The 27,313-nt window shown below is 39.3% G+C and overlaps 1 protein-coding gene across 1 annotated transcript in view; it reads right to left on the reverse strand.

Annotated features, from left to right (window-relative positions):
• Ift57 (intraflagellar transport 57) overlaps positions 1-27,313 on the reverse strand; it is a 54,584-nt gene that overhangs the window by 18,680 nt on the left and 8,591 nt on the right. The window contains exons 5-6 of the mRNA XM_028755600.1: positions 23,008-23,076; positions 9,148-9,270 (exon numbers count right to left, since the gene is read on the reverse strand). Coding sequence (XP_028611433.1) covers positions 9,148-9,270; positions 23,008-23,076 — 192 coding nt within the window. The remainder of the gene's footprint in view (positions 1-9,147; positions 9,271-23,007; positions 23,077-27,313) is intronic.

Raw genomic sequence — 27,313 nt, forward strand, 5'->3', positions numbered from 1 at the left:
TGAAGGCTCCTCTTTTCCCTCTTAGGTTTTAGCTCTCCTGTTGACTGAGAAGCCCAAAGGCTCAAAACTATTGCAGTGATTTTATCCTAAGCACAATGACTCTTCCCAAAAGGTCTCCCGCTCTAAATCACCCAAGGCAACACCTGAGTGCTTTATTTACTTTAACACAAAATTCAATTGCTCTGAGTTGAAGTTTCAAGTTTCAGGTTCTTTTTTACAGTAGCAGTCTGAGATACTGTAGAACAGGGAGGGATGTAGAAAGCAGTACAATGACTCAAAGGTTTGAGATAATTAGAGATATATGTTGTAATATTTCCAAAGCCTTTAAAATAATCACTTTATCTAAATTCCTTATAACAAATCTGAAGATTTACGTAATTAGCAGAGACATTTGGCAAAATGAAGGAGGTACCTACCCAACTATCTCTTTGAAGAACAAAGCAGGAAACATTTAATTATAATTTGGAAAAAATCTATTTAAGAAATTAATCAAAATTTTAATTACTATATCCATAGGGCATTGAAGCATATTAGAACACTTGTTCATTCTATTAAATACCTAATATTAAATCATTGTCATGTACAATCTTTTAGAAATAAGCACTGCATTACTAAAGAAAACAGTCTATGGTAGAATTTAGTTGAAAACTGATTTCACACTTCCTATTTTTCCTTATTTTTGAGGAATAAGAATATTAGTAGTATTTACTTGGTTCCTATTGTTATAAAACAAACAAAACACCATTAAGTTGAAATGAAAAAGAATTCCTCTAATAGAGGCTAATAAGATTGATGATTTTAAGAAGTCATTTACCTTAGGTCAACGTATATACAAACGGACAATGACAATACCAAGACACACATAAAACCAACCCCCTAACTCCTGCACAATGCTACTTTCACTTTCCCCATCTGATCCCAACCTACTGAGCTTGGACACGCTAGCTCTTCCACCTGGAAATCAGTTGGCTATTGATGGTAAGTGCAAGGACTGCCAACGGCCATTGATACCATTCATTCCTATTTTAAAACAATGTGTGGGAATATATATAATACAATGCAATGACAGTGTGTGTGTGTACAATTTTTTTTGAGACAGGGTTTCTTTGTGTAATAGCTCTGGCTTTCCTGGAACTCTCTTTGTAGGCCGGGGTGGCTTCAAACTCACATAGATCAACTAGCCTCTGCCTACCAAGTGCTGGATTAAAGGTCTGCGCCACCATGCTTGGCTGCAATGTTATATTTTTGGAAAGCAGTATAGTTTCAGTTGTATAAATGAAAGTGTACAGAATAATGGTCAGCATGGAATGGTTCCTCTGATGCCATCCTATGTACTTCAGATATGCTTGTTCACTTAGTCTTTTAGTAATTTAAGGGAAGTATTATAACAAATCCCATTTTTCCAGATGAGAAAACTAAAGTACAGGGTGGTTGTACTTGCCACTATGATTTGATGTTGGGTGACCTAGGTTTAAAACTTCTGCTTTTAATCACATGTCACAATGTCTTTTGCTGAATAGCCAAATGCCTGTCATGTCATTCAGATACTATTGTCATCACTTCCATAAGCAAACTACTTTTCAAAGTTTACAGTTCCTCATTTGAGGTAAAAGGTACTTGCTTTCTGAGTGGTGGGAAAGAGTCAAGTAAGATAATGCACACTCAGTGCCAGGATCAGTTCCTAGCACACTGTAAATAGAAAATCCAATTATTACCACGATGCTTTATAATGTGTACAGTTACTAGGGGGTGATTGGAAAGATTTAGCAAAGGATAACAACACAAACATGGTTAAACTCATGCAAAAATATAATGTGGATGCTTTTATATATTCCTTAAATGACTGAAGCATCACTGCATATACTGTGTAAATCTTCCTAAATACTGATTTGGCACCCACAGTAAAAGAATACAACAGTAGTAGTAATAGTAGTAATGATAATAATATACTGACTACATATTCTGTATTTTTTTTTTACTTTTAAAAATATTTCTGTGACAAAACACCATGTCCAACACAACTTATAAAAGAAATCATTTAATTTGGGCCTCACAGTTTCAAAGGGTGTCCATGACTATTATGGCAAGAATAATTGGAAGAAGGCAGGTAGCCATGGTGCCTGAGTACCAGCTGATAGCTTATATCTGATCCACAAACATAAGGCTGAGAGAAAGAGAGAGCTAATAGGGAATGGTACGGGCTTTTGAAACCTCAAAAGCTACCCGCCAGAGACACATCTGCTTGAACAAGACCACAACTCCTAATCCTTCTGAAAGAGTTCCACCAACTGGGGACCAAGCTTTCTACTATGTGAGCAGGGGCCATTCTCATCTAAACTACCACATTTTACTCTCTGGTCTCCATAGGCTTGGGGCCACATCGAAATGCAAAATGAACTTAATCCAATTTCAAAAGTCCTCCATTGTCTTTTACAGTCTCAATAAAGTTTAAAAGTCAAAAGTTCAATGTCCCTCTGAGATTCAAGGTAATTTCTTAATTGAAATCCCTGTAAAATCAAACAGTAAATTACACACTTCTAACATACAGTAGCACAGAATATACATTACTATTCTAAAAGGAAAGAATTGGGGCACAGTGAGAACATACTGGACCAAAGCAAGACCGAAGTCCAGCAGGGCAAACCCAAAATCCTGTAGCTCCATTTCCAATATCAAAAGGCTTAGATGCCTCTGCCATTCAAACTTTGTTGACTGCAACATACTTCTCTCTCTTCTGTCTGTCTCTCTGTCTGTCCTCACTCCCTGTCGGATCTCTCTTTGACAGATACCCCGTGCCTTGGGGTCTGTAACACAGTCCAGGCTTCAGTTTAACAGGGTTGCACATGGCCTTTACTGGGCCTCCACTGCCACAAGCCTGGACTCTGCAGCTTTCCTTTAACCATGGAGAGGGAGTCTACAACTCCTTTACTCCTGTATCTTTCAGGACTCGAAAAGTAGAACCACGGTATCAATGCTGCCAAGTTTGGCTGCCTGCTGGGGATGGATCTGGACTCTTTTTGAATTACATTTGCATAAACTTTGATTTGTGGTTGCTCTACTATGAACAGTCACTGGACCTTTTCTTTTGACAAGTTACATAATTAGCCAGGCAGGGTCTCACTCCAATGGTGCCACTCTGTTCCATCTCTCCCTATGTCTTTCAGCACAAGCCATGGGTCCAACATTAAATTTCTTACAGTTCTTGTTCTTCTCAAAATGTAAATTTTTAATTTCTTTTTGCCCGACTTGCTCCTGTTTATTGTAGATCTGAATAAGAGTGATTGCTAATAACCACATAACGGAGTCAATAGAAGCTGTCTTAAAATTTCTTCTGCCAGTGCAATTAGCCCAGTACTTCTCAGTGTAGTTTCAGGCAGACACTCAAGACAAGGGCAAAACCCAGCCACATTCTTTGGCAAACTATAAAAGAATGGTCCCTGGCCCACATACTACTATCGTCCCGTCCCCTCTACTAACTCTAGCTGGGCCTCTGCAGTCCACATCACTCTCAGCACTACTGTCTTCCAAGTTCCTACTAGGATGCCCACAAGCTCTGAATACAGCCTCCAATGCTACCCTAGTCCAAAGTCTCCAAGTTCTCCCCATTTCTCTATAAAGTAGCATGGTCAGGCTTGTCACAGTAGCCCCTTCCCTGGTAACAACTTCTTAGTTACATTTTATTGCTCTGTTAAGGTACCATGACCAACTTACATAACGACCAGTCTAGGAGTAGAACTGCTCCTAACGAGCTCCACCTCCACATCAATCATTAACTAAGAAAACGCCCTACAGATGAGCCAGGCCAATCTTAGGAAATCATTTTCCCAATTAAGAGTCCCTCTTCCAAGACATGTCCAGGGTGTGTCAGGTGGGCAAAAATCAACTAGAAAATGAATAGGCGTTGGATCTAATTCACAGAACACTTCTGGCTTGTTCTTCTTTGAAACACTACTTGCATATTTCTCTCATAATTAAAAACAAAATTGAATTTAAACTACTGTTGTATATTCATTATACACAATGATGCTCTTCATACAGACATTTTTATCAGAGTACATCATGTTCTCTTCTGACCATCTCAACTCCTCCTTCATATCCTCATCTGTCTTACCCCCCCCTTCTCTGCTAATTTCCTTATTTCTCTCAGACAATCTCTCTGCAACTCCCGCGAGCGAGCGTGTATGTGTGTGTGTGTGTGTGTGTGTGTGTGTGTGTGTGTGTCTTAGTTAGGTTTCTATTGCTGTGATAAAATACCATGTCATTTTATCATGCCAAACATAGGGAGGAAAGGATTTATTTTGCTTATGCTTTCATATCACTATTCATCATCAAAGGAAGTCAGGACATGACCTCACATACGGCAGAGAACTGGAGACAGGAGATGATGCAGAGACCACAGAGGGATACTGCATACTGGCTTGTTCCTCACTGCAAGCTCAACCTGCTTTCTTATAGAACTCAGGTCCACGAGCGCAGGGGTGGCCTTACTCAATCACTAATGAAGAAAATGCCCTCCAGTCTTGCCTGCAGCCTGATGCTACGGAAGCAATTTGTCAGTTTAGGTTCTCTCCTCTCCGATGACTCTGGCTTGTGTCAAGTTGACGTACAACCAGCCAGCACAATACGATTTTAGTATCTATGTCACACCATGCAATATCTGTCAGAGTTATTTTCTATTTTCCATAATTTGATGATCTCCAGTATATCCATTTTCCTGCCAATGACATATTTTATTAATGACTGAATAAAACTCTATTATGCATATATACCAAGTATATATACTCATTTGTTGAGGAACATCTAAGGTGCTTCTATAACCTGAGTAAGTGAAAAGCCCCACAATGCACACAAATGTACAAGTGTCTCTGTGGTATGTTGACTTAGCATTCTCCAGCATTATGCCCAGGAGCTGCATAGCTGGGCCATATAATACTACTCATCATAGGTTTTTATTTTTATTAATTAATTAATTAATTTATTTATTTAGCGGAACCTTCACGCAGAGTTCCATAATGTTGCATCTGTTTAGATTTCTATCAGCAGTAAGTAACGGTCCCTACCAGGCCCCAGCCTTGCTAGCTTGTGTTATTGTTTCTTGATGATAGCTAGTCTTACTACCATGACAGAGAATGTTAATGTAGTTTTAATTTTCATTTCTCTGATAGCTGAATACTGATTCTTTTTTCATGCTCACTGGTCATTTGTACTTCACCTCTGGGGAACGGTCTGCTCTCATTAGTCCGTTTGTTGATATGGAGTTTTCTTCGGCAGGTTTTTGAGTTCTTTATGGATGCTAGATAGTAATAATTCTGTGTTAGATGTATAACTAACAGAGATTTTTTCCCCAATTCTATAGGTTGTTTCTTCAATTGCTTATTTCCGTTGCAGTGTGAGCTTTTTAATTTTATTCAGTTAGCAACTAATGAGACATTTGTCTTTAGTTGAGAAGCACATTATTTGTATTTTTTGGCACATTATTCTGTTTCCTAATTCTATTTTGTTTATGCTAATATTAAAATTAGTTTCTTTTCTTTGGAAAGAGGCAACAGTAGCAAGTAGTGAAATATAATAGATAAAAGTTACTTTAGCAAAAAGAACCTGGTGCACCATTATGGAAAGGATTGCAAAGGAAAACTGGCATATTGTGAAATCTGGTGGACACAAATGGAACATGTAAAGAACATACTCCCAAACTAAAGGATTCCCTTGGTTTTTTTTAAATTATCTGCAAGAAATCAAAGAAGTAATAAACTTAACTTGAAAGGAAAAATGAGAAAAAAAAAGCAAACTTAACCTGTGGTAGACAAGTATGAAACTTATTTACTAATAAAAGTCATTGAAAATAAACTTATAATGAGTTTAAACAATGAGACCCTTTATTATGTGTCTCCCAGAATCTCTAAGGTACTCAAATATTAATATATGATAACTAGTAAAACATGCTGACTCTCCAAATATTTAATTTCTTTTTTCTCCCTCAAACATGAAATGAAATAAGAAGGATCTCTAAGTGCCCCAAGTAACGTGTATTGAGTGATAGGTCACTGTGTTGGCCAAATAAAGGCTGTAATTGGATAGGGTCAAGAATCAAGGCAAAGGAGGCTGTGCCCTGAAATTGCAGCAACTCTCAATGACATAGGACCTGAGAAGAAAACTCACTTGCAGCTAGCTTACTGTTTTTCTTTTTTCATTTCTGAGAAATGAGAATCCATTTTTTATTCTTAATGTTTTTAAACCACAGTATAATTTTATTTTTCTTAAGCTAAGTAGATATTGATTCTAATGCTGTTTCTTCCACTTTGCTACATCTGAAAGGCTGAGAGGGGGAAAACAATGCTGTGAAACACTGACCATAGAGACCAGATGACCCAGGGAAGAATTCTGACAAAGCAATCATGTATGGCTTCCATCAGTATGTTTTAACCATAAGAGGGAAAAGGGAGGGGCAGGATCATGTGTGGAAGGAGAAGGAGAGAAGTACAGAGAGTCAGAAATTGAATGGAGGTGTGTAGCAGTGGAGGATGGGGAACTGGGGATGGCCACTAGAAAGTTCCAAATGCCAAGGAAGCAAGAGGTTCCCAGGACCCAAGGGGGATGACATTAGCCGAAATACCCAACAAAGGGAAGAGAGAACCTGTAGAGACCATATCCAGAGGTTAGGCATGGCCTCCTGCTGACCCACCCACCCACCCACCTCAAAAATCTTAATCCAAAATTTCTCCTGTTTAAAGGAAATGCAGGGACAAAGAGTGGAGCAGAGACTGAAGGAAAGGCCATCCAGACACTGTCCCACCTAGGGATCCATCCCACATGCAGTCACCAAACCAAGATATTGCTGATGCCAAGAAGCACTTGCTGACAGGAGCCTGGTGTAGCTGTTCCCTGAGAGGCTCTGCCAGAGCCTGACCAATACAGATGAGGATGCTCATAGGCAACCATTGGACTGAGCACAGGGACCCCAATGGAATAGTTAGGGGAAGGACTGAAGGAGCTGAAAAGTTTTGTAACAATATCAAGAAGAACAATAATATCAACCAACCAGACCCCCTAGAGCTCTCAGGGACTAAACCACCAACAAAAGTATACACATGGAGGGACTCCAACTGCATATGTAGCAGAGGATTGCCTTATCTGGCATCAATGGGAGAGGAGACCCTTGGTCCTGTGGAGGCTTGATGCCCCAGTGTAGAAGAATGCTAGGGGTGGTGAGGAGGGAATGAGTGGGTGGGTGGGGGAGCACCCTCATAGAAGCAGGGGGGATGGCGGAAAGGATGTGGGTTTGTGGAGGAGAAACCAGGAAAAGGGATAAAATTTGAAATGTAAATAAATAAAATAACCAATAAAAAAAGTTGGGGAAATTTATGTAAAAAAAAAAGAATCAAAATTCAAAACAATATCCATGTCCAATGAAGTACTGAGAAATCAAAGCGTCTGCTCTTGGGGACGTTCTGCACATACTGGATGGTATAAATGATTTGGCACAGGGGTTCTCGTGAGACGAAGCTGGCAGTATGTGCTGGGAGTGAGTGTCCAATTTTAAATTAGTTAATCATTTATTTCCCCAGTTACAAGGACAATTCTAATTGTTCTGATTCTTCACAGCCCAGAATTCTGAATTGGTCCACTCTAGAATCTAACTTGCAGTTCATTCAGCAAAGCAGCCTGTGTGAGCACCCATGGTTATACTTTGCTTCTTGGTTAACTCTAGTGTGTGGAAATAGCCAAGATACACACACAAAACCCATTAGGTTCTTAGGGAGATGTCTACTTCTGAGACTTTACTTAGCATGAAAGTAAACAACTTAAATTTGCTTTCTTCTAGGACTAAACCGTTTGCCACTATGCAGTCATTTTAACATGCTATTATGTCTAGAATCACAATAGTGATTTTTATTTTATAAAGATAATTTGTTTTGGCAAAAATCAAAGAACTGGAAGTGGCTTTTTTTGCAAAATAAATGAAGAAGCAAACTACTTCTTTTTGAAAATTTGATTTCTAGCAGGGATCTAATCAGTGAAGAAATTCTTACTAATAGATGACTTAAACATGATAAACAAAGAAGGCATTCACCTCTAACATGGTCTATCATACAGCACTCAGTAGGCAGTGGACCAGCTGCAGGATTCTCCCTCTGACTTTGATAGACTTGTCTCTCCTTTAGCCCCATCCTGTTCTCAGGTGCCACAGTCTAGGCTACTTCTTAAGGGTTGTGGGACATAGCTAAAGGATGAATATTCTTTCAAGAATCTCAGAAAACAGCAATCTTTGAAGAGTTCCTACTTTGAGGATGGACATAAAACCATGGTTTGCAGTAATGATCTTCTGTAGAACTTTGTGCCATATTTCTGAGTTTATGTTTAGTTCCTTGAGGATAAAGTCTTCCTTTAGTACCATTACCTCAATGTTTCTTTAGCCCTTTACGCAGGGATTGTTAGTAATGTCAGTAAAAACTGAATCATCAGTTTCCTATGCTCTTTTGGTTACCCTAAAGTAATTATCTACAACACCATAGGCAAAAAAACAGAAGACGAAACAGCAGTACCTTGATTCAGAAGCAGCTCACTTTCTCAGTCACCCAACCCTTCCTTGTCTTACTCTATATTTCCTTGTTTTCTTCATATTTGTCTGGAGTCCCTGATCCCCTTACCTCAGCCACCTGAGTGCCGGGGATCCAGGGAGAAGCCCTTACCCCTGCCTTTAACTTCTAGTCATGTGTAGCGCAAAACAGCAAGTCCTAAAACATCTTTTAACTCCAATTATCTGGGTATCATCACAGAATTCCAGTTCATCCCAAGAGAGTATGACTTTCAATAAATTACATGAAAGTTATTGAGAAAAATCCCTCAACCCAAGTGAACAGCATATGTATGTTCCAAATCCTTTTGAAGATTTTTTTTCTCTTCAGATTGTATTACAGTATTCATTTAATAATTTGTTAAATTTTGTTAAAATAAAGCAAAGATCAGCCAAGGTGGCTTACACCTATAATTTCAATATTGAAGTTGCTGAGGCAGGAAAACCAAAGGCCAGCTTGCTGGACACCGAACTCTACCATCCATCTCCCATTATTTAAATCTTGGGGATTCTCAACCCTGAAGCACTTTATAAAGCAGTTTCTCTGAGCAAACATGCTCTCTCTGTGGTACCTTATTGTCAGTCCTAATCGTGACTTTCAGCTGCGGTAGTACACGTTCGACTTCTAGACTCCATTCCGCAGCATCTGTCGTAGATTCCAAAATATCTTCTTGCTTGGCAGACTCGTTTGTGTCCTAAGAAAGGAAAGATTTCACAAGATTTGGAGTTTATAAAAAGAACTGGAAAAATCTTGAGGCATTTAAGCAGTACTGCACAATTTAAATTGAGGATAGTAGTGTTAAATTATAGTGCAGTAGAAATTCTTGTCTGTTCTCCTACCTAGGTTGCAGGAGAATTTGGTAGAATAACAAAATAAGTATTAGAAATGAGATAAGTATATGGTCCGACCAGTTTACAAAGGACAGTTCTTTGAAAATATCAGATTGAACTCAATGACTGTATACAATAGACACACCATTTAGTAATTCTAATTATTATCAGTGGAGAAAACAAACACTTACATTTGAATGTATGATACAGGAACATAAACCCAAAATGTGAAAGAAAAAATAGATGCATCTGCAGACATAAAGTGTTTATTGACAAACTATGTATTCATAATTAAAATGATATTTTGGCTAGGCCAAAGTATTGAGCACTTTAAAATTTGATATAATACAGGCATGCTTGATCTCCAAAGGATAAGGACCTTTGAGGAACAAAATTAATTCATGGTTATTACAGAAGGAAAATCTTCCCTATCTCTGCTTTTCTCATATTTTAGCATTAAATATCACAAATCTAAAAATGTAGAAAATATGTAACATAATGATTTAAAAATAAAGCTTAAAGCACTAATTTTAGAAGCAATTTTTCTCTTTAAATTTCCCTGATCAATTATAAGTGATTCTAAAGAAAAATATAAATATTTATATACAATAAAAGAGATTCAAGAAGCATAAACAGCTAAATACATGAACTGTATATGAATTCTAATTAAAAATAATCTGTAATATGTTTTTAAATTTTAATTTAAAAATATGCTTATTGCACTCAAATGATCATATATGTGCACATGCAATGCGTGTATGTGTGTGCGCATGTGCACATGTGTGTGTGTGTGTGTGTGTGTGTGTGTGTGTGTGTAGAGGCCAGGGGTTTTCATGAGGGTCTTATTCTATTGCTTTCTACTTATTGTCTGTTTGTTGACATATGTCTTTTGATGAGCTGGAGCTCATCATTTTGGCTACGTTAACTGGCCAGGTAGCTTCTAGGAATTCTGTTTCTACCCTCCAATACTACAGTTATAGTTGTTTCTCACCATGCCTAATTTTTACATGGATGTTGAAGATTCAACTTAGGTCTTAATCTTTGAATAGCAAGGCCCTTACCCTGTGAGGCATCTTCCCATACCCTTGTAAAATGCTATTTGTGGTTGTTATATGTGTGTATTATGTGCTATACATGAGTTCATGTGCTTATGTGCCTGCAAGAATTCACGCATGTGTGCATGTGCAGTGTATGTCTTCTAGCGTCATTCAGCATGCTACCTTTGAGATAGTCTCTCACTTCCTGGAGCTTACCAACTGGGCTAGAGTGGCTGGTGGGCAAGTTCCAGAGATCAGTGCATCTCTACTCCTCACTCCTGGGGTTACAAATGTGAACCGGAGCACCTGGCTTTATGTTAGGGGCTGGGAATCTCAACAGCTCTTCATGTGTACATGGAAAGTACTTTAATGATTGAGCCATGGCGCCATCCCCATTAAGTGATAGGGTTGAGACAGTCAAGGCATCAGAAATTGCTGGATATTAATTAGGATGTCATTAATTCTAGAGTTATGACTTAGTAGTGCATTAATATTAAAAACCCTCATAACCTAGAAATATATGTTGAGTGTTTACACAGATGAGTTAAATAATGTCTGAAATCTACCTTAGAATATTTTGGGACAAAAAAAGTAACCTTAGCCAAAACATGACTGAAGAAGTATTAATAACTTAAAACAGGAAGGGTGCATAAGGTGCGTTATCTAATTTTGTTACATTTGAAATGCTCTGTAATATAAAATTCAACAATAAACACAATGGAAACATAAAACTTTAAAACCTATGTAAACATCATAGCAAAATTACACTCTCAATGTGAATTTTATGCACTGAAAGGCATTCCTTAAATGTCTACTTCTAAGAGGATTGCCTTGTAGTGTTTTGCATTTTCGTGGAAGCCCCGAGTCTCTAGTTATTGAGCTCATTCATGAGACCAGAATGTCTGACAGAACTATGTGTCTCCCACCTATTAGCATGTCCACATAGACTCAGAACCTTAAGCGGAGTGGATATTGCTTTTATACTTCTTTCTCCATTATCTGGGGACATATACTTTATTATATACATTCAGCATTTATTCAGTTGCATTCCATTTAGAAGGGCTCAAAGTATCTTTTAAAAAACTGTAAGTATTCATCAAAGCAAAATGTGGACATCTAAATGAAAATAGCCCAGGACTGAATCTCAGACACCACAGTGCCCATTTACATATTGGAACCTTTGTTTTGAGCACGTAAGAGAATGCTGTATGGTGTATAAACTAAACACAGGGCAGCACAGAAGCACCAAGCATCAACGCTGGCTAGGAGAAGGGGTTGCAGTGCTCACTAAGCAGATACATGTGAAGTCTATGGGAGATGCAGGGCAGGGAAAGAGAGTGGTTTTCCCACTGAAAGGCTGGAAAAGATTCTCTGTCATTTGATTTGTACTGGCACTCATGATACACATGCTCTTGGAAGCAAAGCATGTGCACACTCACTCACATATCTGGCTACTAGGACTGGCTCTCACAGGCCCAAACTCTGACTGGTTCCCTTGCACCAAGCAGATTGGAATAGCAGGGGTGGTTGACCTGTGGCTGCTTGCACTGTGGAACAAATGTGGCAACAATGTGAAACTTTGTGGGATACACAGGCTGCTCGTGCCAAGGTAAAGGGTCCTACATCACAATTCTACAAAGTCAGACAGAGAAAAGAGGGCCTGTCTTCTCAGTAGCATGTTGGCATGGTTCTCAATAGAATGTAGATGTTGTGGTCACTGATGCAAAGATACTTGAATTATGGAGCCACCATTTAGTTTAACTGAAGCCACACATGGTAGGTTAAATCCAGAGCATGTGCTGTCCAAGCTCATCCCCTCATTTTTGCCTCTTCTCCTTGCCAGTTTTACAAAAGGATAAATTCTAGAATGACCTAGTCTGGTAAGAAAGGACATCCCTCCTGCTGCACTTTCTTTAGGCTGGGATACAGGATTTCCAAGTGTGAATAATATATTCAGCAACTTCCTTCCTTCCTTCCTTCCTTCCTTCCTTCCTTCCTTCCTTCCTTCCTTCCTTTCTTCCTCCTTTCCTTACTCCCTTCCTTCCATCCTTTCTATTTCTCTTTTTTCCTCAAGCACTGGCCTTGTATGACTATGACCCAGATTCTGCATATGTAGGATGAAGAGCAAACACTGCTTTGGATAGTCAAGTACACATGCACTTTAACATTGGCCCTTTTTAAAAGGTGTGTTTACCATTACTGGCTTAGTTAGTTCTCTTTTGGACTAAATTGCTAACTCTCAATGTCCTGAGGAAATTTAATTCGAAGTACAATCATTTCCATTTATTCAGGCCATATTTATCCCTGCAGAAACAGCCTGGAGGCTAAGGAAAGGCAGCCAGAGCACTGTAGGCTTGGGCGAGTACCACTAAGCTTCTACTTGAACATCTGTACATTTGTTTCATAACCTAGTTCCTCACTCAACATCTCCTAACATTTGGCAACTGGACACACTATCAAAGATAAGTCGTGCAAAAGTTCTGTACTGTGCCTTAGTTACAACACTTGGAGAAAACCATTTCCTTTCATTTAACAAATGGAATTTTATGTGTGGCTATTAGTAAAAGACAAAGTTGTTGTTTTGATATGATCAAAATGTTGCATCCCTCTCTGAAGCAATATTATCTAAGATCCTGGCTCCCAGGAAACTGCATTCTCTAGTTACTCCAGTGGAACAGGCGATTAAAAGCTTGGGAGACACAGCCTATCTAGTATTTTTCCTTATAATTAATTAGTTCACCAATGCTTCACTTGTTAAATTCTTAGAACATTCAAGGCAAGGATCCAGGTACTGTATATACATGGTTTGGAAAGATAAAAGACTTTAATTCCTGCCTGCAAGGGGTTACAGAGTCTTAGGAAGCATCTGAGGTCAGTTAATGGGAGTGAAATTTGGTCTCAGGTAAAAGGACTGATGGATGAAGTGAGAAGTGATCCTCGCTGTGAGAGGAAGAATTCAGGATAATAGTCCAACCCATCCCACAAAGTAACCACAGGCTCAAATAGTGAGGGGCAAGATCAAAGTCAGTTCAAAGATCAAACGTGCAGTGTTAATAGCCTTCACAGAGCTTTGTGCCTGTAAGTAGTCTCTTTCTCTCAGGTAATATGAAAAAGACAAGACTGTTAAACATCTAAAGAGAAACTGTAGTGTTTGTGTATGTGTGTGTGTTCTCCAAATATAAATGTATATATAATATAAACACATACATATAAATACATAACCACCTTATGGATAAACTTTAATTTATCTGAAGAGTTCAATTCATAAACATACCAAGATAAACTTCAAGTAGAGTTAACTGCCAAGATTAAATAGTCCTAGCCAAGTGTGGTACACATGTCTGTAATTCCAACACTCAGGCTGGCTAATGAAATGGAATTATGAGTCTGAGACCAGCCTGTGCTACAGAGCAAGTTCCAGACCAGCCTGGCCTATATGATTCGTTGTCCAAAATAAAAAAAGAGAAATTAAATAGTTCCGAGACTCCATAGAGGGAACAAAGCCATCTTGAGAGTCATAAAAGTACATTGTACATAATAAAGTGGCAGAGCTCAAATCCCACCTCCTATTACTCGAGTTTTTACTTTCTGCTGACCTCTCTTCCATTGCTCCTTAAATATCAAGTTGTAATTTAGCTTTAAATTTCTTAGTATTTTATTTTATGCTTTGATATTTTTCATATTATGTATCATCATGTATCACTCTACCTACGGGGCTAACACTTGTCAATCATGTTCCTATTTGTTACTTTTGCTCTTTTCCTTCCCCCTGTTGATCCATGTGGGGTTTACAGAGCCATAAGAAAGGATGGAAGACGCCATCTTTTTCCTCCACATTAGTAGCTCATTAATCACTAGCATTTAACCAGAAAAGTAACTAACGGTTATCACTAACCGGCATCCTGTCATATGTTAATACTGCCACCTATTTACATAATTTCATGAATCCTAAACTAGTCTATTGTTCTGTTTCTAAGCTAGCCATACTCATCCCAACTTACATACACAAACAATTCTATACATCCTTCACCCAGATCCAGAAATAGGCTCTTACATAAACTAAGGGCACTGGGAAAATAACGAGTGTAATGTCTATATCTAGATGCTGATACTATCTAGATGTGATATTTTCACATTTCCCCTGCTCTACTCTTGTGTTTTAATTTACAGGAAACCTTTACTTTTAAAATAATAAAGAAAGGGTTTTTTTTTCTGTCTATATATACATAGATTGTGGCAACAATAAAGTTTTGATTAGGTTTCAATTTGCAATTTTGGCAACTGATCATGTACATAACTAACCTCGTTCTTACCCCTACTCCCACTCCTTTTAATTCAAGGTATGGCAATTCCCTCCTCAGCTTTCAAATGAGGTGACTACATAAATATCTCCTCCTCTCCTCCCTCCCCCTCCCTCCTTCCCTCCCTCCCCCTCCCCCCCCTCCCCCCCTTTTTTCTGTGTGTGTGTGTTCCTGCGCACATGTGCCAGAGAGTATACCTGTCTGTGTTGGGGCAGGGGTAAAATATAAGCTAACTTTTAAACATAAGATGAAATTTAGGTGGGGCAGCTTTCCTGTTTAAACGAGAAAGGAGGACGTGTTTTGGCAACAGTGAGATCTAAATGTATCCTTATGAAGGTGTATGGGATGCAGAACAGCAGAGCAGAGACAAAGTCAGGTGTTTACAATGACGAAAATAGCAAGAGCCAGAATACTGAAATAGGAATGAACACAGCTTGTAAAAATCACAATGAGAAGGTGAGCAGGGACTCAGAGAGGAGGATGCTGACTGAAAATCTAGGTCATGAAATGTGACTTTTGTCCTTTGGGCCAGGGACGAGGCAGAAGTACAAATAAGGTCTGCTGACTTCATTCACTTAGCAGATAAATATTTATTTCGTGCTTACTATTGCTACATACTGTGCTAGTCCTGGGAACAATGGATCAAACAGAAACCTCCCTGCACAAGGACTCTAGTTCTGCTTGGAAAAGACCTATGTGTTGTAGGTTTGTGGGCACAGGGTTGAACAGGGTGGAGCTCAATGAGAAGAGTCACCGAGGAGGGATGAGCTGAACCTCATCAGGTAGAGATAATGACTTTAAACAAGACTATCAAAAGGGTCCCATAAAGGAAAGGGATGGTGGTTTAGTCTGTAAAGTGCTTCCCTTGCAAGCTCAGAACCTATGTTTAACTCCCCAGATGCAGGGTAACAAAGGTCAGGCATGGTAGCATGTGATTTGGTCTCAGCATCAAGGAGGGAGAGGTGGATGGAGTCAGTCAGTACACAGCCCACCTAGCTTGCCTGTGAGTCAACAATAGCAGATCTTACTGTAAAAACTAAGATAACATGTGAAGAATAACAGCCTAGGTTATCCTCTGAAGACATGGGCAAACACACACACACACACACACACAGAGAGAGAGAGAGAGAGAGAGAGAGGGAGAGAGAGAGAGAGAGGGAGGGAGGGAGGGAGGGAGGGAGGGAGGGAGGGAGGGAGAGAGAGAGAGAGAGAGAGAGAGAGAGAGAGAGAGAGAGAGAGAGAGAGAGAGAAACTGGAAAGTCCTTGAATCCCAACAGTTTGAAAAAAGCACAAGGTTAGGTGCATGACCTGCAGTTACTGGACTGCAGACTGAAGCCTCATCAAAACCTGAGTGCTTCACAATCCATCTACATAAACTTATAGGCAGAAAAAAGTCTGCATAGTTACTGAAACTAGAATAATCCTATAAAAGTCATGCATTGGTATTCAAATATAGGGGCCAAGTGGCAATATTTTGGAAAAGAGCAGGAGTGGGGCTGAAGATAAGTACAGAAGACCATTAAAGTCAACTTTAAGGTTCAGACAGGTTATAGAGAACATGCCCTTGCAATGTAGCTGAAAGGGGGAAATGTAACATCCACATGTCACAGTGACCACACAGCTGTCTTGGGGGAAAATGAGTCAGTCAGATATTCAATCCACAAGTATTCTAGGAGTGAGTCATGAAGTGGGGCTGGAGGCAGTGGGCAGAAGACTACAAACACACTCATTTTATGGGTGCCCATTTAATACACTCAATCATACAATAAATATTTACTCCTAGTGTTGATTCAGGAAACCTAAGCTGATCATTTATATACGGACAGTTTGAAAATGATATCTGAAAAACAAACACATTGTTCTTCATTAAATTCTCGTGTGTCAATTCTGTAGACAAGATCAGATTATGAAAGCAAAGCTATGGTGTAGCTGGGGTTTCCTAGTTTACCCTGAAATGCAAGCTTACTGTATGCACTTCTTATCAAGATGACAGCAACCTAAAGAGCTGTTTGTATCTACCCATTTCAGTTTTCCTGGGGAGAATACAAATGCACCTTTAAAAAAGGTGAACATTTCCACAAAATAAGAAATACAGCCAGCACATGGTCTATGCCAGCACCATGCCAGGTGCAGACTGTCCACAAGTTAGGTTATATTAATCTTAAAAGAAGCCTGGGAAGGATTGTGTCCCCACATTAGAGATAAGAAAGCATCGTCAAGGAGAGGTTAATTAACTTGCTAGGGTCCTGTGGCTAGACATACACAGTCAGGACTTTCATCAAAGGCTATTTCGGGAATTGCATCTACCTTTAAGGTCTGGGCTTGGAGCTGAGCAGAGACCTTGGAAAGTCCTTGTTCCATCTCCTTGCTAGTTTGCTAGAGCCAAGATGGAAATAAGGATGTCTATTCGAGTGTGGATTCAAAAGCTAACTAAAGATCAAGCAAACAGTCTTTCACACCCAGCAAGATCTGCCTTCTGAGCCTTCTCTGAGAGAGGGAGGCTCATCTTTCTTCTCTAGCCTACATTCCCTATTCTCCCGTGGATGTAAAACTGACGGGGTGGTACAGGTTACCTGCCAGAGAAATAAAAGTATTTACTTAGTCATAATGTCCCATTGCAGTTAAATGTGAGGCATTTTAATCCCTGCTCTGGCAAAATACCAAGCACAGACTTCACTTACAACACAGACAGGCTTACCATGCAAGCCAATGGTTTGGGAAAGGGAAGAAATGGTTCATTTAAGCTGGAATCAGAATCGAAGGCAGGCTAGGAGGCAAGCTGTGCTGTAAAGCAGGGCTCCACCCATGCTACTCAGAAAGGACATTTTGTTGAGAAGGAAGGTATAAGGTGAAGTAAAATAAAGAAAATTCAAATTACTTATGGTGTTTAGCAGCCAAACCATCCCTATCCCTGCTTTGATTATCACACAGCAGACATGCCTGGATGACTGTCTACAAACCCAAAGTGAAGTCTGAATTGTAAGGCCTCAGTTTCACCTCCATTCAGCTTTTGCCTTGTAAGCTAAAAAGTTGCTTATTCTTGGTTTAAAGTTGCTATTCTTGGTATAATGAGGGTCTTTCTTTCTTTCTTTCTTTTTTTCTTTCTTTCTTTCTTTCTTTTTTTTTGCTAAGTAATTAAAAACCAATTGTGTTTAAGGCTTTTGAGAGACTTGGTTTTATGCTGCATAACTCAGGATTGGGTTTCTAAAACCTCAAATTTAGCAACTCAAGGAAGAATAGTATCTATGGCATGTTTGAAAAAAAATGTTTTGAAATGAAGTGATGGGCAGTTAAAAATAGAATTGAGCAGAGCGTGCAGCTCCCGCTTACGTCCTTTCCACTGGGTTGGAGAGCACGCATCTGCGTTATGCACACAGGACACTGTGGCTGAGATTCTGAGGCTTCACAATGAAGGGGAGTGCCAGCAAGGCCACCATGAATGCACTGGCAGCTTTCCCCAATGACAATGTGACGTGGAAACAGAACGACCAGCAAACCTCACTGATACCTTGTCACAGGAACCTGTCCTCCTTACATATGCCTGCTCTCGTCTCTGCAGATCCTTCACCTTCCACCTTCTACAGGTCCTGCCTAGTCCTCGAAACTTCAATCGAACACTGGAGGACCATTAGGTGAGTTTAGCTAAATCTCAGTCTCAAAAACACTCTGAAATCAGAGAATATGAAAATCTGTGGTCCAGCCTTAAGGTCAAATATCATTCATAAGGTTCTCCTTCTAAGAAAAAGTATCCCAAAATTCAGATAATTAATGTACAGATGAAATTTTGGAAAGCCAGATATGCCTCATTAATTGTGGCTGTTTCCTGAAAAGTATGCTTGGCAAGTTCATACTCAAGGATAAGGGAGATATGTGGCAAACTAAGACAGTAAGAACGGCCTTAAAGACACTGTGTTAAGTCTCAGAGCAAAGGAGTACTCTGAACAGCACACTTCCTCCCAGACAAATCAACTGTCAGCATTAACCACCCACAGGAAGAGCCTTGCTTCCTTCAGTACTTGAGAGATACCTGCTGTGCTGTGATTTGCTTAGGCAGTCCTTTACAAGTTAAGCCCACGGGAGGATAGTAATTCCATATATATTCTTCTAGTTAGCAGGTGCAGCCTTCCATATATTGTGATATTAAAGAAGATGGGTCACCAGGTACTCTCAGGGAAGGGTTTACCAAGCTGCAGGGAATGTAAGCAGCAGATGGCCTGCTGCTGTCTGGATCCCAGGCTGTCTCACCCTGGAGCCAGCCCTTCCAGGGCAGCCTGCCTCCTGTGACTGAGCCAGGTGGAAGTCTTGTTCCAAGGCTCCTCCTCAGGATGGCTATCATGTATCACAACTAGATTCTGTTCTCTGCCCCTTCCTTTCATCACCATCGTTCTAATCAAATGAGCATCTCCCTGCTTTCCACATTGACTACTTCTTGAGAACATGACCCCTGACATGCCTTCTCATTGGCCTTTCTACTTGCTTCATCTTACCAAAAGCCAGGAAAACACTGACGGGCTTCCAAATCCTGAACTGTGCTACTTAGTGCACCTTTAGGGTCTAGGCTTCATTTTATTTAGTGAAAGGAACACACACACACACACGCACACACACACACACACCTGTGTTTCATACATAGTACACAGAAGCAACAACTACTATAGAAAAGATCTTTATGAAGACCAAATTACACCTTGCCTACAAAATTCCATATATATTATATACTCAGCACGTGTTCATTGATAGTATTATTGATTGTTGAGTAGCTTCCACACACCAGGCACAGGTTTTCAAAAAGGCAGTAATGAGCTCCTGCTATAGAGGATTGTGCATTCTGGAGATGAGATGGACAATAAACAGGTCAGTAATTACTAAACTAGGACACTGGGTCTGTTATGAAAAAGGCAGTGTGAGAAGATACAGAATAATGTGGGAAGCATCCACTGTTTTAAAGTCACAAGTAAAGACAGCTAGCTGTCACCCACACTTTCCTAGGTTTGCAGTCATATACACCTTTGGTGGACTGGTTTTCTTGATGCTATGCAGACCATCAAGTTTACTTAAAGGGTATTTCTACTGTGTTGTGAGCCCACCTGCTGCATTAAACATAAGATCTTAAATCTGTATTACTCACCTACACAGCAATTCTGTCTTGGGGAAAGAACAGTCTGAGCCATTAGAGGCTGGAGTCAGTCACAGCTGTCCCAGGCAGATGGCTTTAGTGGGCAATATGATAAGCCTGCCAGGTTTCTCAAAATATGAAAGGGTTTTTCTGTCTCATTAGTACTTCATGGTTGACCATCCACAAACACCTGGTGTTTAGTCTTCTTCTTCTTCCCATGAAAATGTCACTTAGTTTTAATTCCAAAGGATATATATTACGCAATCTTTGCCAAGTGAGCTAATATTTAAATAATTGATAAGCTCACATATAGGAGAAGGAAAATCCTTCTTTATACATACTAATTTCAGTGACAAATTAAATTAGTGGAAGAGGCAAATTTAAGATACTTTTGTTCTTAATATCCAAGCTAACTGTTCAAAGGGAAAGTCCACCTTCACAGACTATTTACCCATCCACAGATATAAACAATGCAGATCAGTTTCTAAGAATAACCGTGCACTCATCTCTATTTTGTTTTCTTTCTTTTATAATCAAGTGTCCCATCATCTCCAATATATACACCAACTGAACACAATACCACAATGTACTTGCTCACGTAAGTCTCACACTGTGGTTAAACGTTGTTGAGTCCATTATGAGATGGAAGGGGCAAAGACCTGGACTTTGAAGACACATTTTAAACTTAGGCAGTAGAATTTGTAACTTTTAAAATTTAAGTACCTTGAGGTTATAAATGTTAATGGCTACATCTATGAAAATAAGATAACTACATAAATACCTCAAAAGAGTAGAAAGTATCTTAAATAATTAGAATACTAAAAATGATCTAAAATGTAAGGTATAAACAAGTACCTGGAATTTATTTATTTGGACATAACATTATCTTATAGAATTTTAATTGATCAATAAAAATACCCTTATTGAGAGGGAAATGGGGAAATTGGGGGTTTTAATTAGGGAGGAGGAGGGAAGCCAAAACCGAAGGTGAGAAAGTAAGGACGGAATATGAGACAATGAGTGTTTGTTTACTGCCAAGAGAGGAAAGAAACCAATAGTTCTAACCACCTGTGAAGACTGTGAACCACAGCCATAACCAACATGGCAAGATGTCCCTAAAAGTGTAAGAGTGGCACTCCTATCTTGGCAGTAACCAACAGCTCTCTAGTTGGATTTAAGGTCTGAACAACAGGAAAGAAATCATGCCTAATACTGGAAAGCTAGCAAACTATCTGGGGCTAGTGAAGTCATTGATTTTAGGAGAACTTAGTACTAAACTAGCATAAATCCTACCTGCATTTTAAGTACTTATCCTTATACCCACAGATAAACTGTAGTTCCTAACCCTCACTAAAGAAGCTTTTCTTTATAACAGTGACCATTGGAGAAAATCACAACCAAAGGGCAGAGAACAACTGGTCAGAGTACCAGCCTTGTGGATACATCTGCAACCTAACTCCTGCACCTAAGGAGAGGGAACACTGCAGAACAGGAGGCACAGAAACTGGAAGAGTCAGAGGACCAGGAGGCTGTTGTGAAATGTTTTCTAGAAATGACAGGGAGGCATCACCCATAACACTTCAGTATGGCTACAATTGAGACCCAAACAAGGACAGCACCCATAGATATGCTAAAGTGGATGAAGAAATCTCATCCGCCTCCATTTCTACACAAAGAGTTACAGGGAACTAAGGGTGCTGAGAGTAGAAGTCTTTCTCCAAGGAGAAACTTGCTTATTGGCTATGCAATAGTAAATGGCTATTCTTAAAGTATTTTATATACAAGCAACACTTAATGGACTTGGTTCTATTTATAGTTAAGCGCCAGAGTGTGTGTATGTGTGTGTGTGTGTGTGTGTCTGTATAAAACAATAACAGAGAAAGAAGAGGCCAAAGACTTTAGAGGGAGCTACGGAGGAGGGTCACAGGAGGAGTTGGAGGAAGAAAAGTAAATGGAGGTAAATAATATAATTATATTTTAACTTAAAAAAATTAAAAATAAAATTTATAGTATATTCATTTATTAAAGAAGTATTTATTCAATACTTTGTGTTTTATATTATGAGAAATGTAAAAAAAAAAGGCAATTATCCCTGTCATGGGGGAACTTACAAATCAGAAATCCAAAGGAAACATGGGGATGATGGATGCTTTTAGCCAGCCTATAGTAAACATTTTCTACATGAGAGATGCTATTTTATACTGCTTTACATCTAACTTTTAATCATAGAACTCTTATGAGCAGGTTAAATTTCCCCCAAGCTAGGAAATTTGCCCAAGTTTAGAATCTTAGTAAAGTACAGAGCTTAAGTCATACACTTGGCACAATATTACATTCCATCTTAAGTTGGGACACACACATGTGCATACTCATGCATGTACACCCACATGCACACACAAGCACACACACAGGGACTATAAGTACTGGAAAATCAACAACACAAAGGCAGTAAATAATATAGAGAGATCATCTTGGGGTGCTCAAGGAAATTTTCAAATGAAACAAAAACTAGACCCAAACTAAGTCCACTGTTTAATGATGTGTTTGTAAGGATGTGAGGATTCAGACATGAAAGGAGAGAACCAATAAGAATATATTGCAGGTATACTTTTTCAAAAGTGCATAGGCATATACATTGTTGAAATATGATATACATATAAAAATGCAAAGCACCACAATGTTCATTTAAAATAGTTCATTGACAGTACGCATACTATTATAGACTAGATTTATTCTGTAATCACAGCAGAGAGAAACTTTCATAAAGCAATGCCTGGCAAGGGGACAGAATTTATTTTATTTCATAGAAATACAGCTTAAATATTTTCCTACAAACAAAAGTCATCCTTTCCTGGTCTACTTTAATGGGTAATAACTTGAAACAGAACAATTTATAGCTTTCCATAATTAAAAATGGCATCCAGCAAATACATTTTCAGTTTGCCCTAGAGGCACTGTGTGGGTTCCCTAGGCAGGAGGCAGCCTCACTCACCCTTCTAGATTTTATGTTTGTTATAATTGTAGCATTTTATATATAGGAAAACAATTTTCATAACTAATTTGCAGGAGGCACACAAAATAATGTCTGGCAAATGGCCAGATTTCCAGCAGAACACATATACTGATTGGTTAGCCAATGACACTTACCAAGCGATAGGTCTGGGCCTTTAAAACATTGAGATCAATAAAGTTTTCTTCATTATCTGTCTCCTCTTCCTTTGAAAAATAAAAATATTACAAATTAAAAAAACTATCATTTAAATATAGATTTCTAAATACATAATATCCTAAGCTATGCTGAACGTAATATGACTGACTCAGTAAAGCATATTTAAAAGTCTAATAAATATGCATAAAGTAGGGCACACAATTATTAACAGCTCATATGTTCTTTGAAGTTTTGATGGAGCCATTTAAAAAACCTGTTTTTGCAGACACTGAAAAAAGGAGGGAAAAAGAGGGAGGGGAAGGAGTAATTGCTACAGTTCATTGATGAACATAAAAATAGACAAATAGGCCCAAGTGGCCTGTGTGAAATAGTGCAAGTTTATGAAATTCTGAGCAACAAGACTGAAATGAAAAAAAATGAAGGCTGAAGACATAAGCCACTTCATTTGTTCCAGAGACAAGTGCATGTAGATACACCTAAAACAATGTTTACTTATGTGTTTGTATCTGTTTGTGTGCCTGTGCATGCTACATGTGTTCCAGGGCTCAGGGAGGCAGAAAGTTGGGTGTCAGGTCTTTGGGAAGAGCAGCAAGATTTTAGCCACTGAGCCATTTATCTATCACTGAAAATGCATTTTTCACACCGTGTGTGCAAAGCACACTGGGTGCTCAAGCTTGTTAAGGCAATGAATGATAGTAATGTGTAGTGTTCAGCCGTCACATCCATTTCGAAGAACCGCCCACAGGGTTTCCAAACTGCTTCTGACCTGAGTGCAGTTGGTTGCAGGGGTATGGGTATGAAGTGATCCTTTGAGATTCAATCTGCTCTATACACAGAAAATAAGCAGGGGAGTCTGTTTATCATATAAAGCAAATGCCATTGTGGTGACATAGTAGGTAAATGTAATCTAACAAGAATATCTCAATTGTATGGACACTGGACATCATAATAATGTCAACAAAACTTGGTCCTCGAGTCCTATGATCTTGTAAACAGAAACCCAAACAAACCAGGCAAAAAGTGAATATCAGATAGCAAACAGTTCTACGAGTGGACTGTTCAAAGTTGCAGTGGGAGATTGCACAGATAACCCTTACCTTCAGATTTGAGAAATGTAGGCCAGTGGTCTCGAAATGTGATGCTGAGACCAGTTACATTAGTATCACCTAGGAACTTGTTGGAATGAAAACTCTAAGGTACTATCTGAGATCTATTACACTAAGGTAAGACTTGAGAATATGCTCCTAAGCCTTGAAGAAATGGAAAGAATTCACCAATACACAAGACAGTATAGATACACTCTATACACTTGGGTAACATTTGTCTTTCTTAAGGTGGGAATAATGGGGGCACAGAGGAATAGACACCACTGACTTGTTTATATACTAAGTCAATAAACTTCTGAAAAGTGGCTTGAATGTATTCTGTGCTTGTACTATGTAACAACCAGAGTAATTCATTAAAACGCCAATGACTCATTGCTGTTTGAAGAAACAAGGTTACAGTAAACTTACCATGACCTCACCAGTACTGTTTACACAGGCGATCAGCCAATACTTGTACTTTATTGAACACTAACAGGACGGAACTTTAATAGTAGACCCTAGCATGAGCCATCATCAGTATACAGTAATGTTTCTTTCATAGCTTGAATTCGCCGGTTCAGGAATTAAGGGCTGCAGACGTTAGTGGCACCACTACTTCTAATTACCCATAAGCAAAATCTTTGCTTCTGGTTCCTGTGACTTTATTATTCTGTTAGCCTGCAGGCCATCATTCCAAATGGAAGAACACTTCCACTAGGAGACATAATGATGGCTCTACTGAGCTACATGTTCGTACACTATTGGGATACTTTGGGCTCTACACACTTCTGAATCAATAGGCAAGAGAAGAGTCACTGTGCTGGCTGGAATGACTGGTCCCGACTCAAGGGGAAATTACACTACCACTACAACAGAAGCATGACTGAGGTCTGGAAAACAGGCAACCCTTCAGTGTATCCTTTAGTACTGCCACACTCTGTGATTACACTCAATGGAAAACCACAATTACCTAATGCAGATGAGACTTCTGATGACCAAGACCCTTTAGGAATGAAGGGTGGCTAACTCACCAGGTAATAAACCACTGTCAGCTGAGGTACTGAAGGCAAAGGAAATTCATGTGTGGTGAATGAAGGTAGTTATAAATAGTAGTTTCTTGTAGGAGGAGCTAAGGTGGGAGGAGTAAGGAGAGGAAGAGGAGGAGTTGGGAGAGGAAGAGAAAAAAGGAAGACGAGGAGCTAGAGAGGGCAGAGATGTAGAAGGATGGAGAACCACACAGGTATGGAGAGCACTCATGAGGAACAACTTATAAACTTATAATTAGGTTAGCTAATTGGGATACAACTGTCTTTGTATAGGCATCTTGTTATTAATCATTATCAAACATATAAAGTCTTTGATTAATCTATAAGAATTAAGAGTCTCATTCTCTTACTGGGCCTGCATGGATGGCGGAATGGTCTGGGCAATGCCCTGCCTTGCGGAGACAGCATGGAAGATTGGCAGAGCCATCTCTCACGCTGGCATCTAGTGGGTGGCAGGGCTGGTGTTTCTGGTAGGCTGTGGCCTCAGGCCGAGAAACATGGTGGCTGGGCTAGGCAGAGCCGCTGCAGCTTAGATAGTCGGCATGACAAGAGGCCGATTTTAAATAATTACCACAACAGTTTCTAACTACATAACTTCTTGTAGCAATAAGAATTATATTGTTATACATATATCTTCTATATTTGTTTGCAAATGTATTGTTTTCTTTTTTATCACATTTTTCATAAATATAAGATACTTTGTCATATAATTACTCAGAATTATGATCTTGTTATTGCCTTTATTTGGAGATTAAACGTGATTTAAAGGATGCCAAGCTGACAAGGGATGGAGGTATGATGGCTAATTCTATGTATCAATTTGATTGAGTATGGGATGCTAAAATAATATATTAAATATTATTCATGTGTCTGTGCGAGTATTTCTAAATGAAATAAATATTTGAATTAATAGAGTTAAGTAAAGTATATTTTCCAAGGTGGTTATGTCTCATTCCACCTGAAAGGCCTGAACAGGATGGCACACCAACAGATTACTGCTTGTACCTTCCTTGAAACCAGAACATCAGTCTTGTCTTGCCTGTGGTATAAAATTCAGACAGAAACTTGAAGCTTGCTCTCCGTGAGGTCTTCCAATTCATACAGGAACTATACCACCAGTTATCCTGGGGTCTAGCTTGTTAGGAGCAGACCTTGGGACTTCTCAGCCCCCATAGTCACATGACTCAGTTCCATGTAAAAACTTTCTCACAGTCAAGCTTGTTGTACAGACTTGTGACTCTAGTTAGACCAGGAAGCTGAGGCGGAATATCAAAAGTTTAAGGCCTGCCTAGGCTACATGTATTCAAGGTCAGCTTAACTCTGGATAACTTGGAAAGAGCCCATGTCACAAAGGCACTGTAGCTCAGCTCAGGGGAGGATAGAATACTCACATGGTAGGTAGGTGTCAGGCCTGGGTTTCAATCCAATCCCCAGCACTCCAGGGAAGAAACAAAACCAAAACCAGAAACTTTCTTTCTAAAGGTATGTGTGTGTGTGTGTGTGTGTGTGTGTGTGTGTGTGTGTGTGTGTGTGTCTCCTACTGGTCCTTCTTCTTAGAGAATCTAACAGGTAGAAAAAGAACTTTGCTTACTAAGTAATATGACTAGAACACTCAAAGGGAATTCAAGCATAAGCTTAGAAGAAAATGCCTTAAAACAAGTTAGGATTCTCAATGATTTATCTCCGTAATTCAGAAAGCACAATTTCCTACCATCTCCCTGCTTAATTGGCACTAATTCCCTTCCTGCTTGTTACTAAATATATGATCATATAAGCATGAATACTCTGCATCATTGTCAATTTTAAAAGCTAATTGCCAATGTGACTTGTTTTGATTTGGCACTTTCTAGCTGAAGGTCCCTAGTTTCTATAAAAGCAGAAGTTTGTTCTTTGATCTTTTGCTGTTTCCCATCCTTGACCCACACAAGCAGCTGAAACAGGATCGGTGGGTTCCTTGCAGGCTTTGTAGGCACCAACCCAGCGTTCCTTAGCAACAATGCCAGGGGAAGGAAGAGAGGGGATCTCAGCCTGGGATGAGGAGGTGGAGGAAAAAAGGGGACATGCCAAGCAGCTTAACAAAAGCAAACAGGCTCCAGAGGCACCTGATCTGAGGGAGGCCTGTGGTTTGGTCTTTACTTCCTGATTTGTAAGAA

This window comes from Grammomys surdaster, unplaced genomic scaffold (assembly GCF_004785775.1).
Source record: "Grammomys surdaster isolate TR1022 unplaced genomic scaffold, NIH_TR_1.0 126066, whole genome shotgun sequence".
NCBI lineage: Eukaryota > Metazoa > Chordata > Mammalia > Rodentia > Muridae > Grammomys > Grammomys surdaster.